This window comes from Falco peregrinus, chromosome 5 (assembly GCF_023634155.1).
Source record: "Falco peregrinus isolate bFalPer1 chromosome 5, bFalPer1.pri, whole genome shotgun sequence".
In the NCBI taxonomy this organism is placed as follows: Eukaryota; Metazoa; Chordata; class Aves; order Falconiformes; family Falconidae; genus Falco; species Falco peregrinus.
The window spans coordinates 43,263,334-43,279,123 of NC_073725.1; the positions used below are offsets into that span (position 1 = coordinate 43,263,334).

General features: G+C 36.4%; 1 protein-coding gene across 1 annotated transcript in view; it reads left to right on the forward strand.

Moving 5' to 3' along the window:
• The window catches only part of MALRD1 (MAM and LDL receptor class A domain containing 1), a 282,749-nt gene that overhangs the window by 64,586 nt on the left and 202,373 nt on the right, over positions 1–15,790 (forward strand). Inside the window, exon 17 of the mRNA XM_027777677.2 lies at positions 361–773. Within this exon, the coding sequence (XP_027633478.2) occupies positions 361–773 (413 nt within the window). The remainder of the gene's footprint in view (positions 1–360; positions 774–15,790) is intronic.

The window sequence follows — 15,790 nt, forward strand, 5'->3', positions numbered from 1 at the left end:
TAAGTCTTTTACTCAGTTAAATTTCAAAGACCTTTGTATGCTTTAATTATAAAAATACAGAAATTTAATAATGTTATTCACAATTTTTTATTCAGTTAATTATGTAGAGTTTGCTAGATATATATTGAAAGAGGAGATAATTTAGTAAAGATTTTTTTTGTTGTTTTGGTTTTGTTTGGTTTTGGTTTTTTGTGTGCAGGCAGGTATATATTCTTCAGAGGAGATTTTTTGTGAGGAGAAGAAAATGTGTTTTTCTCTATATTAGAAAGAAAATTTGCAAGGAGAAAAATATATTAAAGTATGATCTGATCAGCTTTTGGTACTCCTTTCACTTGACAGTCTGTTCTGTTTACATTTCAGACCCTGACCTGCACTGTAACTTTGAAAATGGGCTGTGCAATTGGGAGCAGGACATTGATGATGACTTTGACTGGATCAGAATACAGGGTCCAACCCCCACAGTTAATACAGGCCCATTAAAGGATCACACAACAGGCACAGCCAGGGGACACTACCTCTACATGGAATCCTCTGAGCCACACCAGTTCCAAGATAAAGCAGTTTTGCTTAGTCCCCTCTTCAATCCTTCTGTCAATGGAACCTGCATTTTCCGCTTTCATTATCATATGTTTGGAAAGCAAGTTTACAAGCTGTCAGTCTTCCAGAGAACTGTGAGTAATACCAATGGATGGCTGTTGTGGTACAAGTTTGGAAATCAGGAAAACAGATGGAACAGACAGACACTCCACATCAGCAGCTCTAAGCCATTTCAGGTACGATCCTTCTAGGTTGCGAAGTGCTTATTTGCTGCATCGTAAAACACTGTGAGTATGTGAATGAATCTGCAATCTCAAAACTATTTTTAACTGTCTGATTTAATTTATTTTGAAATAAATATATAAAGTTTTTTTATGAAATATATCTGAAATATTATATTTTTGTTGAATTTCTGTTTTTCCCTACAACACTTGGGTTTAATGTTTTGAACAAGAACATGTGGCGTTTAAAGTAGACGCTATTTTTGGTTTTCAAATATTTGATGAAATAAACCTATCTGAATCTGCTACAGAACAGCTTGACAAAAATTTTGATTCATTCATGAAAAAAGGACTGTTGAAAAGAATATCCTCTTCTCTGCCTTACTTTTCCAGAGTTGCATGTTAATCTTTAATTATTTAAGGCCAGAAAAAAATATCAGTTCAAAATATTTGGGTGCAAGGCTAAGTCAACAATCAAATATACATAAAGATATAAATGAATACACATATAAATATATGATTAAAGTAAGTTACCACTACAAATATAGATTTATTATCTCACTTTTTAAAAGTGTACATGTTATTTACCTTTCATTATCTGTGATTTGTTTATTTTGGTCAGTTTAATGAAACTGCAGGTTTATTAGAGGAGGCATTAGTTCACTTGACTGCCAACTAATCATTAAATCAACTTAAAACCTCAAAACATGCTATAAAAAGGAACACTTCCCTTTTAAATCTGATATAATGCAGTATTTTATTTAGGTTGTCCCATATTTATTTCCCAAATGACTATTTTTAGGTGGAGAGAATTGTATCTTCTTTGGAGGAAAAGGCTTTAATATTGCTGTGGTTGCACAGAGGCACCTGGAAGGAGAATGCTCATTTTTTGTCAAAATCCTTTGTACAAATGTAAAGGAGTAGCAACATAATCTAAGAAGGGACCTATAAACCCATGTGTCCTGTATTTGACCTCCTGAGTGTTAGGAAGGTTCCATTCAGAAACTGAAAGTATTTTCAATGTGTTAGTGTTGTAGGGTTTTCTACTGTACTTGCCCAGTTCTGTGCAGGGAATACAAGGATCTTATATTATTTTGATGCAGTTTTGGTTTTTGTAGTCATTTTTGAGGGGCATGAGGTGTAAGGTGTGATTTGATTGTTCTCAAGAAAAAGATCAAGATCTGATGTTTGTTATCGTGTATTGCTTTGCTTATGATGGTGCTTGCTGTGCCACAACCTACAACCCTTCAAAACTCAGAAATTTTGAAGAAAATAATTGTTATTCTGTTCCTGTAAGTTGCCAAGTGCAGACCTCTTTCTGATCTTCCTTTTCAGTGGATAGTACTTGGATACTTCCAGGGCTAAAGACCTGTAGGGGGAAAGGTCTTCACACTCTGTTACCACTTTTTCTCTGAAGTATTTCTACTGAGATGTGGACTAGAACAGCCTCTCAGTTAGTTTTGGGCTGTCTTCTGACTGGGTAACAGTATTAAAATTGTAACCTCTGTGTTTACTGTGTTGTGTTCCCCACACCCCATAAAGTTAGTGCTTGAGTGTTTTCACACCACATGCTTAAAGTCCCGTAGGTCATTTCCATGCTTCACAGGAAATGTTTAGATTCACTTAAGAATGTGATTTTTTTTCTTGAAAGCCTAATCATAGGATGGAACTTTTTAATAGTTTTCTGGTCAACATACATGTCTTGACTTCTCAATGTACTCTATCTCTAGCCAGAACATCTGTTCAACTGTTCTGGTGTTTTCAGAGATTCCTAGTGAATAGAAAATGTTAGACTCTTGAACCGAAAATGGCCTAAGTCTCTGTAACACAGACTACCAGTTTTTCTTTTCTAAATGTAAAAGATATCGTGTATCTGAGATAGCTGGTACCATCTCTTCCTCTTTCCTCCCTATGTAAGTCTGTCATTTGTTTACCACATTCCAAGAAAGAATCACTATGAATAGTAAATCTCTCAAATTCATATTTTCAGTTTATTTACTAGTATGGGAAGCCAACTTTGGGACCATATAAACAACTGCGCCTGTATACTAACTGCTAGGAAAAGGAGGAGTTCTCAGCCAAAAATTCAAAGCAGCAAATAAAGATGCTTGAGAACTTCTGGAAAGCCAGATCCACTTTTGAGTGGAACCTTGTAGATGGGAAATTGTAAGGCTTTTAACTGAATGGTGTGGCAGAAACCCAAAGTGAGCAGCACACAAAGACTTCCTTTCCTCACACCAGCTCCCACTAAACCTCAGAACCAAAATCAAGGACCAAAATCAGACAAAAATAAATAAGGAAAATTTATTGAAAAATACAACTTTATGGAAGTTTATATGCAAAATAAAATTGCAATTAAGTAGATATAAAATACATTTGTTATTTTCCTATTTTACAAGTGGTTAAGAAAAGTAAACAACCAAATCCACTGTAACGATTTCAATCTTATTACCAATTAGGTATTAGCTTAGAAAGTAATGGAATATTGATTGAAAATTAGAATGATGCGTTTGCTATGAATCTAGAATAGCACTGTTGTTCTACAAACACAAACAAACCTTCTTTCTCCAGCTACTATTTTTAGTACCTGTTGTGCTATTTTTATATTTTTCTCAGTGTAAAATCCAAACTGTATTTCAAGGGCCTGATTCTGAAACATGTATACCTGAATATGTTGATAATGGTGCAAATTAGATTTCTCAAGCTCCTGAGCAGCATTTTAAACTAGATATAATGGTTTGAAATATGACCAAACATGGGAAGACAGACAGCTGAAGCTGATAGACAGCTGTCTTCCTTTTTTTTTTTTTTTTTTTCCCCATTGGTATTTGTACTTTTGACAGTGACATGCTGTTTGCAGGTATAGTAGTTGCAGCCTTCATTTCTCAGAATTTTAAACAAGACAGTTTTATATATTCCAAGTTTTGTCATTTTGGGGAAAAAATGCTTTCTGTCCTGAAATGGACCTCTGTTTTATTAAAGCAAAATGTGACTTGTGTCTTTGCATTCTTCTGATATTCTGAATACCCTCATCTCTTATTCAGGCTAAGCCATCAAAGCGTAAGTGCTGACCAGTCCTATTTCAGACATTCCTACATAAAGGACATTGATGGTGGCATTTTACTATAGGTTGTAAATGTATCAAAAAGAACTTAGGTGTCTTGTAAAAAGCCTTTGTCTCATTTGTTACATAGTATGGTATGAGTTGTCTCTTGCAGCATTTGCAAGATGGAAATGTTCAGTATGACTAGCAGCTTGTTGTTGTTCTAAATCCTAGAACCCCTAGCATTCCCACATGCCATCTCATAGGATCTGATACCGTAGGCACCCGGTGCTGAACTGGGAGGCATTCCCTCATTTTTAGATCAGATAGCAAGAAACATCTTTGAGGATCAGTTAAGTTAAGGTTAAGGGTCCCCTTAACCCTGCAGACATGAAGCAAAGAAAGCCTGCGTTCAGGAGAGCTTTGTTTTACTTTGCTACAACAGGATATTCACAGAGTGAAGCATAACAAGTGTCATCTGTCCCAGCTTAGTCAGACAGTCATCTTGGAAGTTTTAACTCTAACAGCTGCTAGTTATCTGTTGAAGAGAAAACCTTGGGTGGGTTCTTAAAGAAATCCTTAATAAAATTACTGTATTTCACAATACTCTGGATGAAAGAGAAAATTACTTCTGAAATTATATTCTAAGTCAGTCACATCCTTAATAATGTATTATTTGTGATATGTGACAAAATCATCAAATATAGTATCAGTTATATGGCCTTTCAAATGAGACGGGTGAAGTGTTAGCCATAATTAGTTCTGACACATAAATCCACAAGTGTACTTCTTAGATGGTGCTAAATCAAGATCTGACCTTATTTTTTAGCAGCAGAATTTGTCTAAAGACAGAGGAGAATCTAACGGAAGCCGTCTTCATTTCTGAGCCTCTAGATTAAGGTGATTGTTTTGTCTTTTAATACATTCATTCAAATTTTCATTTTTCATTTTTTCATTTCTGTTATGGAGATATAGGTAATACCTTTTCTTACAAAGATTTTCAAATTCAAAGGCAAATTAGATCACTCTGAACACATATTATTTTCAGTTACTCTTCTATTTTAGCCATAGCATTAGTTGTGGAGGCATATAGTCACAGCTGAGGTTTTAATCTTGCTTCAGTATGCCTTTGACATAAGATCAGTTTGGTGACAAATGACATGTGTAGTAAACATACATTATTTGCATCCAGGCCCCTACCATTCATCTAAAAAGAAAAACAGGAGGGGCTAAAAAACGTATCTAAGGTACTACCAGGTAGCAGGTCGCAATCACATAGGCAGTATCTACTTTTGCACCCTCTACTTCATCCTTTTTCATTCCTCAGTTAGATGAGGTAGTGATTTTCTTTTGGGATTCTAATGGTCTGCTCTGTAATAAGTGAAATGGGATCACAAAGGTTATTCTTCAGTTCTTGCATTTCTAGCTTTTTCTTGCAATTACTTTTCTGAGAAGAGAACAAATTGATCAACACCCCCTCCCGCAACTAGTTTTATAAGGAAAAACTGAGGGTTCTAGCAGAAAATTGACATTTTTGCATAATTCTACTTTACAAACTATTTTTAAAGTGGTTTTGAGTTCTCCTTCAAGCTAAAAGCCTGTGCTATGGCAGATTGTGAGGTCTCAGAACTCAGTTTTTATTTCATGTGTCTCTAGCAGTCATATTTCACACATGAATAATATACTAGGATTGTTATAGTAGACTAAATGCCCTTTGTAACTGTTTAAGAAAAGATAATGACTTGCTAGACTTCCTCATCAACTGTAATATCCTTGAAGTAAGAAAATTTTGAATTTCATTTCCTACATAACAAGCATCAGAACTATTGAAATTACAGATTCTAGATCTTGTATCACATTTCACAGCACCTCAGAGGTAATTTTTTAGGGGGCTTGCAATGTCAGTAGTTCTGTAGATCAAATTGAGTGTGTGAGTTTTTCAGTTGTCTCTAGTCATTAACTGACAAGTGTCAGGTTGAAATGCTGGACTTATACTGGTGTACTCCCGAAAATGGAGCTGACCAAACTTGTCTGTATTCTGTTCCTTGCATGGAGCTTAGCCAGAAGAAGAGTGCACATACCTTTAATTGTCCCAAAAAGAAGTACTATTTACTACTGTGAAAAGCAACGTGAGGAGACCATGTTTCAGACGGTTACAGTTGCATATCAGCACATGCAGCTAGGACTTACCCTTACCACTCCAGTCCTGTTAGAAGGAAACTGGATCTGAACAGTGTGTGCTCTTTCTTCTATATATCCTAAGAAAACAAATCAAAGTAATTGTGTGTTTGTCCTTACATTAGGAAGATTAAGCTGAAAACAAAAACTGAAGTAGAAATGTTTGACCCTTTCTAGAATACTTGGGTAAAGATTATTCCTCTCAGAAAGAGCGGTAGTTGAGATACAACAGAGAAACATCAAATCAACAGTGTCATAGAGAAGCTGCATGGAGAATCATCATTAATGATTTCTCTAAATACAGAGAATGAGAGCTACTCTGTGAAATTCTTAGGCAACACAATAAAAACAAAAGAAAATGCTGTTTTAAGATGGTCTGTTGCACAGTTCATTGCCAAGGGATGTTTTGGTTAAAAGGAAGTATGAATGGGATTGGTAGGTAATTGGCAAATTATTGAAAGAAAAGGCTGTTAAGGGCTATTAGCACAGCAAAAAGGCTATAACCTCCCACCTGTGATAAACTGCCAAGAGTTTGGGAGGTACCATTGCATGCCTGTTTTGTTCTCATTATGCAGCGGAAGCAGTCTACTGGGAGACACACACTGCAGTTAGCTGGACAGCTGACCTAACCTCTGGTACATCTGTCCTCACGCTGTAAGGCGCTGTGCTGCAGACAGCTTCTGGTGCATCCGAAGGCTCACCCTTTTTGGTATTCTAACTATGATTTCAGATTTTCTGCAGTCACTTTCACCCTTATTGAACCAGGTTTATTGTTGTCAAGTGTTGTTACCCTTCTGCCTTGATTTGATTGCTTGCTTCCTTGTTCAGGGGCTCATTTTTGGTGCGTGCTGACATATCAGTAGGATTTTGTTAATGTTTAGTTGGTCAGTTACATATCTTTCATTAAACTCTGGTGTTGAAGCAGCTCTGAATTTATCAAGGGCTCTCTGTTTATTACACTTTTAATATCCATCTGTGATCATTCTTCTGTTACTGTTTTTGATCCGTTACCTGGCAGCAATTTTCACACAAAGATTTAGTCATCATGAATTTCCATTCTAGCAACTGCTTCAATTTGAACTTTCAATTTGTCATTCCTCGTCTTTCTTCTCCTACTCTTTAAAGGTTACCACATGCTTCCGTTGCTTCTTACCTCTCCAATTCTACTGCAAATACATGGATATCCAGCCATATTTGCTGCAGCTTGGTAGCTCTTTTCCTGGGTACTAACTGTTTTTCTTCGTCTCTGATCTGTGTATTGATTTCTTCCATCCCTGATACCTGCTTGGGTGTTGTTGCATGCTGCCCTGTGGTTTTCACATTTACATTGTGCTATTGGTTTCTGATCTGTGTACTCACTACTTAGTTTTATTTTCACTGTGCCAATGTAAAGCCTGTCGTTGCTGGCTGAGCTATACAGTTTGCCATGCAGCTGCCTCTGGAGCAATTATTAATTGACTAATGGATTATTATTGACAGGGAAGTGCTACCCATGTTTTTAAATCCTTCATTAATCATAGAATCACAGAATGTTTTGGGTTGGAAGGGATCTTTAAAGATCATTCAGTCCACCCCACTGACCATGGGCAGGGACTTCTTGCACTAGATTGAAGGCTATTCAAAGCCCTATCCAACTGGACCTTGAACATTTCCAATGGTGAGGCATCCACAACTTTTCTTGGCAACCTGCCCCAGTGTCTTACAACCACGTCATCATAAAAAAATGTCTTTCTTATGTCTTCTATCTATCTCTTTCAATTATCTATCCTCTTTCAATTTAAAACCATTGTCCCTTGTCCTTTCACTACAGCCCTTGGTAAAAAGTCTCTCTCCATCTTTCTTATAAGCCCCCTTTAAATATTGAAAGGCTGCAATAAGGTCTCCCCAGAGCCTTGTCTTCTCCAGGCTGAAAGAACTCAACTCTCTCAGTTTTTCTTCACAGGAGAGGTGTTCCATCCCTCTGATCATTTTAGTGGCCCTCCTCTGGACCCACTCTAAAAGATCCATGTATTTCTTATGCTGGGGGCCCCAGAGCTGAATGCAGTACTCCAGGTGGGGTCTCACCAGAGTGGAGCAGAGGGGGAGAATCACCTCTCTCTACCCGCTGGTCATGCTTTTTTTATGAAGCCCAGGGTATAGCATACATATCTCTGTAGGCAAGTTATAAAAATATGCACCCAAAATCAAAAGAGCTGCTGTGTATTTAACTCTGAGGTCTTGTTAGAACATGTCCTGGCAGGGTGTGATGTGCAGAGGTAGTTACAGGGTGTTCTGGGAGCTGTGCCAGAGGATGCTGATGTCAGTCCAAATCATGTGGATTTCTTAATTTCTGTACTAATGAAGTACTAATGGCTTTTAATATGACAGCTGTAATACTTGCACTTGTATGACCTAGGTGCCTCCACCATGTTCTGTCCTTGTGACCAGGATCGAAGACTGTCTTGGAGAGCTGTAGTGGGCCAGGACAAAAGCTGACATATCACACGTCAATCTCATGTCCATACTTCATGCAGAATTTATGTAGACTCTAGTTTGGACAATTGATGCTCAGTTTTCTTCACTAGTCCACAGACTATGTGAAAAACAATACACGTGTAGACTGGACAGAGAGGGAACTGGGACACTTGTGGGAAAGAGTGAAAAACAAAGAGAAGACTTTGTGGTTGGTGGTGAAATTCCTTTTGATAGTGGAGGCTATTCAATACCCAGTATGAAGTGAAATACAGAGAATTTACATCTTGAAAATGTGTGTGGTGCAATGCAGTATATTTGAAAGACAAAAAGTGGTGTGAATTTTACAAAGGCCATTTCGAAACATCACTACTGCCATTTTTGACAAGTGGATTTCCAAGCATAGAAAACACTGTGAAAACAAGGAAATTACCTGAGAAGCCAGGAAAATATATTGTCCATTATGCAAACCTTCAGGGATAATTTCATGCTTTTAGTTCAGTTCTTTGGAAAAGAAACTGCCCTTTTGTTCAGTGCCATTACAAAGCTTAATACTATGAAGCCATAGTCCACTCTGAGGCAATAGAAGTAATTTATTCTTCGTGTTACTGTTTTATTGGTATGCAGTGGAGGATGTGTCACAATGTCATCGTCGCAACATATGCACAAAGAGACCAAAAGTAAGGATTTCTGAGCTATTTTAACAATGCCTTTTCCAGTCAAAATTGTATTCTTAGTTTCACATCTGTCATTTCCTTGCAGAATTTTTTTGTTGTTGTTGCAGGGACAGCGACAAAGGGGGCAGGGGTGAGTGTGCTTTACCTTGGTTCCCTGATTACATGCAGGAAGCCCAAAGGAAATTGCACCAGGTAAAAGCAGCCTTTCTGTACGCCAATGAACTGTCAAGTACTGCCCATGTTTTAAATATGGAAAACCTGAAGTAATGAAAGACTTTCACCACCTTTCACAACCCACAGCCCACTGAGAGACTGTGTTGAGTTGTTTGAATTTGTGGGGAATTATGTAAAGTAGGGATTTTCCTTTCCTAAAAATTCAAAGTAGTGTCTCAAATTTGCTACTGATACCAGGAATTGCTGAACAGGAAAATGAGACTTGGATACCTTTGCAAAGAGAAGGAAAATGTTAGTGATTTTTTTCTTGTTCCTTTCCTGGATCTAGAAGCCATCTTTGAAAGGTAGCGAGAAATCACAGGCAAGCAGTACCTTCATTGAAGCTTTAATTAAGTATCCTTCCATAGTTCTAGGCTTTATATCAAACACAGGGGGCTTTTATATTATTTTTTATAATCTATATTTATTGAGTATGCTTATAGTAGAATTAAGAAGCAATTTAGAATTTCCACTTCTACTGAAGTATATAGCAAAACTCTTGTTATCTTTAATGAAGACAGGATTTCATGGCAAGTCATGTTCTCATTGTGTCTCTGTGTTACAGTTTTCTTTCTTTGGGAGGTTAAGGCTATTTGCATGGATGCAAGAGCAGGAATTCTGTGTAACTTACTATCTCAGTCAGGCAAAATCCTTTGGATAGAGAAGGGTCCACATCTTTAAGCAAAACATGTAATAGTGATCCCTTTGCTCACTAGGATTTGCTGCTAGACAGATAATTGACTCAGTTGCTAGCAAAAATGTTCTCATAAATATTGAAAAGGAAGTGATGCCTGTCTTTGCTCAAGATATTCCTTAGCTCTGCATGGAAGAATTGCTTTAACAGTGAGCATTGCACAGACTAGATACAAGTCTGTCCATGAAGGCCCTATTTGAGCTTCTCAGCACAGAGATGTGGAGATGTCTTTATGCAGCCCTTGCATCTTGACATGTTCCAAGGTGCAAGAAGGATGGAAAAAAGTGCTTAGGTTATAACAAGATATCCTGGTCAGTGTGGGATACATCTTTTAGGACCATAAGTCCCAGGAATTTGGCATAGTAACTCAGCCAAAATCCTGTAATTTTATTGTTAATTTATTTTAAAATCTGAGGAAATGGTGGTTGGGAGAAAGAAAGAAAATGTGATGTATAGGTGAAAAAGTGTGTAAGCTGCTGAACCTGCCTAAACCTGCCATGGAAGATCACCCTAGCAGTAAAACCATGCTTAAGGTGAAGGAGTAGTGATGAGATTCCATCTGAAAGTAGTTCAGGGTACCGTAATATGATTAGGGTCAATAAAGGCAGATCATGAAAGAACATCATCAGCCTTGCCATTGCTTTGCTGTTCACATACTACAACTGACCCACTTTCACTTGTATGTGTTCTTGTCAAAACAGCCCATCAGTTAGATCCAGTCTTTGGAACCTTAAACTGTCTTCATAATTAATCACAGGGATATCAGAAATGACTGATGCTCTAAAAAAACCCCTAAATTTATAGAGAAGTAGTAAAGGGACTTGAACTTTAGATGTGGGAGAAAATTCACAGTATCTTTTGGGTATTTTTTTTTTTTTTTACTAGATTTGGCCTCATCCATTGAACCATGGATGTTTTAGTATTGTCTGTGAGTATATCTTTATCTGCCAAGTATTTTCATTACTTAGTGATTCTTAAGTAATTTAAAAAAAAAAAATCATCCATCCTCTTTAGGGAAAGAAAACATTTATATTTTTAAAACAAAAAGTGGTATTGCTAAAGGATAGATGCATTTTTAGGTCCCTGCAGCCAACTGAACAGAAATTAAATGAATTTTCTGCCTGAAAAAGTATCTTCAGCTTTCAAGTGGGTTTTCTCCATTTTTCTGGGGATTTTGTGGGTTTTGGTGTGTGGTTGGTTTTTTTGTTTGTTTGTTTGGGGTTTTTTTGTTTGTTTGTTTTGGTTTTGGTTTGGTTTTTTAATGCTTCATATTTACAGTCTGAGTTGCTTCTGAAAATAATCTTGTTCTGCCATAATCTTGTGAAATAAACGTGTCTTAGTAGATGTATATCTACATGTATACAAGATGCATATCTTCTGTATATCTTTTCAGATGAAGTGAAAGCTAGGCATTAACTTAAATTGGATTAAATACAGCTTTATCACTATAATTACTAGATAGATGTTTGCCAAGTGAGCAGGGTAACCATGCTGTTTTATAAAGCTAGAATCTCAGAAATGTTTAGGCACTGACTATATACTACTTCTGCAGTAATTCTTTCAACATTAATATTACAGACTGAAAATACGGCAAAGTACTGACTCCTAGAAGATGTAAATAGTTATTAATATTATGCTTGTCAGCTGTCCCATCAACGTCAGTGAAGAGTCTGAAACAGGATAGAAATGTGATTGTTCCCTGCACTTCAGAGAAATGCTTGGAAAAACATCATAAATCAGCATGAGGGTTCACAAACTTATAGTGAAGTGTGATAAAGCACTTTGCTGAACTAGAAGTAGTGGTTTTCAGTATCTTGAAAAAACAAGCATTTTAGAACATAAAATATTTGACACAAGATTTTTCATATTTGGTGTGTATAACCTTAAGATCATTGGTAAGAATTCATTTGGACACCTGTATGAAAGGACTTTATTTCAACTTTTGAAGTCTTGAGGCATTGATTTGTAATGCATTTTCAATGGACACACAAGGAAAGGGTGGTGGGCCTTGAAGACAGTGAATTGTCAAACTTTTCTACATGTGTCATTAAAATAATGTGATGACCTAATGTTGATCATCTTTCCAGCAGCTGATGGGCTGTCTCCACTTGTGCTTGCTTTTGGGGATAGAAGGGCTCCATGCCACGCATAACAGCTCTGTGTAATAGCCCTGATTGCCTAGTCATTCCCACCATGAGGAAAGCTGGAACATGCTGTGGCACCGCTTATGCCAGCGCACCCAGGTTTTTTTCCCAAGAGAAGGTGTGGAAGGTACAGAGGAAAAAATCAGTGTCATGTAGTCAGGATGCAGCTACTGGACACCTAGGCAAGAGATTTGGAAAATGGTCTCAGATCTGACAGTGCTTACTCATTTGATGGCAGGTGAGAAAGCAGAGAAACAGAACCGGTGAGGAATAAGTTGCCATGCTTGGACTCAGTTATCAAAGAAGTCAATAAGCCTTTATTTGGCATGAACTAGTAACTCAAGAAGTTAAAATTAAATTTTAATTTCTCAGATTTTGTAAAAAAATTGCAATATTTCTGAAAAAAAAGTGTTTGCTTGGTAAGTAGTTTCCCTTTTTTACGTAGTTCTTGAGATATCATAGAAATATGCTCATGCGTTCTTGAAAAAAATCATCCTTCAGTGAAGACTAACTGTGACATGATTGTTGGATGACGACTTCCTGATAAAAAGGAATTCTGAAGCAAAAATTTTGATACAGATTTCACACAGTTCATGTTCTATGGCTTGTCCTTTACCTGTAATTACAAAAGTTCTACCACCTCATAAGAAATTGGTTACTTTTCTTGATGAAAAGTTATGAGACATTTTAATTTATTTATACATAACATTGAAACAGGAGTAGGTTACTTCAGATGTAGTTGTAAATGTAATTTTTTTTTTTTTTTCAAAAAAAATGTTGTAAATGTAAATACACAGTGAAACATATATGACTTTCAATCCGGCATTTGCTTTCAGTAAATTAAGACAAAGGGGTTTGATGACAAAGTTTTCGGTCCATCATTTGAGCCCACTTGTATCCACTTTTGGATACAAGTTATTTGCCAGTTCTTTGCACCCACTTGTATCCAATTTTGCATTTGTAGCCATTTGTATCTACTTGTGTGTTTGTTCTTTCCTCTTCAAACCAAATTAGGGTGTTTCCTGCCGGAAATAAGAACAGCAAACCTAGTCAAAATTAGCATGCTGTAACTAACTACAAATAGAATCACTGAGGAACAAAGTTGGCAATTCCTGTGACAAACCTGAGATATTTGTCTGTATTACTAGGTAAATACATTAGAACTAATATCACTATTTCCTAGATATTCAGAAATCTTCAGAATTTTTAATACCTCACAGTTTTTGGAATTGATTCCATTCCGGTTTAAGCTATGCTTGTATGGAAATTAAGATTTTATTTTGCTAACCTTCAGTGGGAATTGGCTAATGACAGAAATGGGCATTACTGTAAAAACGGAGCATTTGTACAGAACAGTATTGCCCATTGTAATTCCTCTATTAACACTTGTCATAATGTTCCTTCACCCTTCAAAAACCTATTTTGTTCAAAATCCTAAGGGATCAATCCTTTTCTGTATACAGAGTGTCATTGTAATATATTTTGCTTTTCATGGAGGTCACCCTCCCCCCCCCCCCCCCCCCCCCCCCCTTTTATGTAGCATACCTTTTGCTACCTTTGTAGATTTCATTGAGACTGGATCTCTAGAGTTCTGAAAACTGGAGAAATTGGGAACTATTTATCCTTATTCAAATAATAAATGAGATGTGAAATGAGCTTCATGGTAGATGAGTTCCCTGGAGGTTGTTAAATAATAGCCTATGAAGTTTGCAGAATTTCAGCTGGGAAATTAATTTAAGTGGTCAATGCTTAACCACAGCTGCAGAGAGACTAAGTTTTATGCTGCAGCACCAATTCATAAATTTATCCTATTTTCAATTTTAAGTTTATAAGTACACCTGTGTTACATTTCTTGTGTTACTTACTGAGTTTGTGCTATATGCCAGTGTCAGACTCCCCAAATGAGTACATAAATTAAAAAAATAATTTGGGGAGATTTTAAGTAATACAATCATAATCATCATCATAACAATAAAGAGGTATTCTGAACTGAATAATTCCTGCAGAACTGTGTCCTGCCACTTCTACATTTAGGTATTTTTATGCCCTGAATAAAAAGTATTCCTTCTTAAGGTGCAGGAGTGCAACCTCCTCCAGGAAAAGATTGGTGGAAGATGACACATAAGGATGCCCGCAGACCTTGTGAATGTCATGGCTGGGGAGAGAGGCACAGGGAGATATGCAGAGAGAAGCCCCTCAGCCTACTGGTTAACATCCATTGGAGCATAGCACAGTCCCACAGAAAAATAGTGTAGTTTTATGGGGAGGCTTGGGATTATCTTAGTAGTAACTGTAAGTTGAGTTAATAAACCCTTTGCCCTTTTGTCTGAATTTTAGGTCATAATTAATAATGAATTATGAGCAGTTAATCATTCACACTTTGAAAACAAAGTAAAAATTTTATTTAAACTACTTTGTGTTTGCCAGTCAAAATTTTACTGAAAGGAATTCTGTCATTTTTTAATGTTTTCTTGCATAGCGTTTCTAAATAATAGATGCCTTGATTTGTCCTGTTTCTGAGCATTTTTATGTTACTACTACCAATACTGTAGCATTGTCCCCATTTTAACCTAAAAAGGAAAGAAAAGACTGGAGTAATATTGTAAAAATGTATTTGTGGGCATTCTGAGGGAAAAATAAGAATTCCATGCTGAGATGAAAGCTGTAAGAAGCAATGCTGTCATTTACTGGTGTCATTCACAATAGATACATTTTATGCTAAAATAACCCATCTTCATCATATCCATTAAAGGACATATATCCACCTTCTTTTACTATACTCACTTATTCTGTGTAATTGACATAATCTGTACTTGAAGTGTAATAATTGTTGTTTATTCTAGTTATGTCGGCATTGGTGATAAAACTGCTATTCACATGCAACTTTAGATAGCAGAAACAGATTTGTTAACTGCTAACATCTGACTGATGCTGTTCTCTTACTTTTATGGTATTAAGGCCATTCCTTGCACCTTTTAAATATTATTTCCTCCCATTACATGTTAATAGATCTAAAGTGTGACTTATAAAAGCTCTGTGTCATACCAGTTGAAAAAAACAGTTCTTAGTGTGTAGATGAATTCTCTTCTTTCTCTCAAGTTACTGAGAACTTGTTTAATACACAGTGCTGTTTTCTGAGACTGGTAAAGCAGTCCTTTACAGGACTTCATTTACCATATGACAAAAGAAATAATGAAGTGTAAAATGCAAACATATATTTTTGAAATGACATTTGATGTGAGGATGTTTCCAAAATATGAATGATATTTGATCAAAAGAATTGAGACATCTGTCTACACAGAAGTGCCTTGTGTCTTTGAGTTCCAAGCAGTGCTTCATTACTAATTGAACATAAGCTTTCTTTGCAAATAAAATTATGAATAAATGAATTGCAACAAAAATATTAGAATTAACAGTACTGTGAAGCAGTATTTCGGTATTTTTACCACTATTTATACTTCATTCTTTTGATTATCTATTGAACTGAGGAACAAACAGTGAAAAATGTAACTGAAATTTTATGTAGCATCCCAGAATAATCTGGAAGCTTGAATATGTGTGTGCATGTGTAAGACATGAGAACAGTATTTTAAAGAAATAGCAAAGAAGTAAATTTAATATTTTAACTCCAT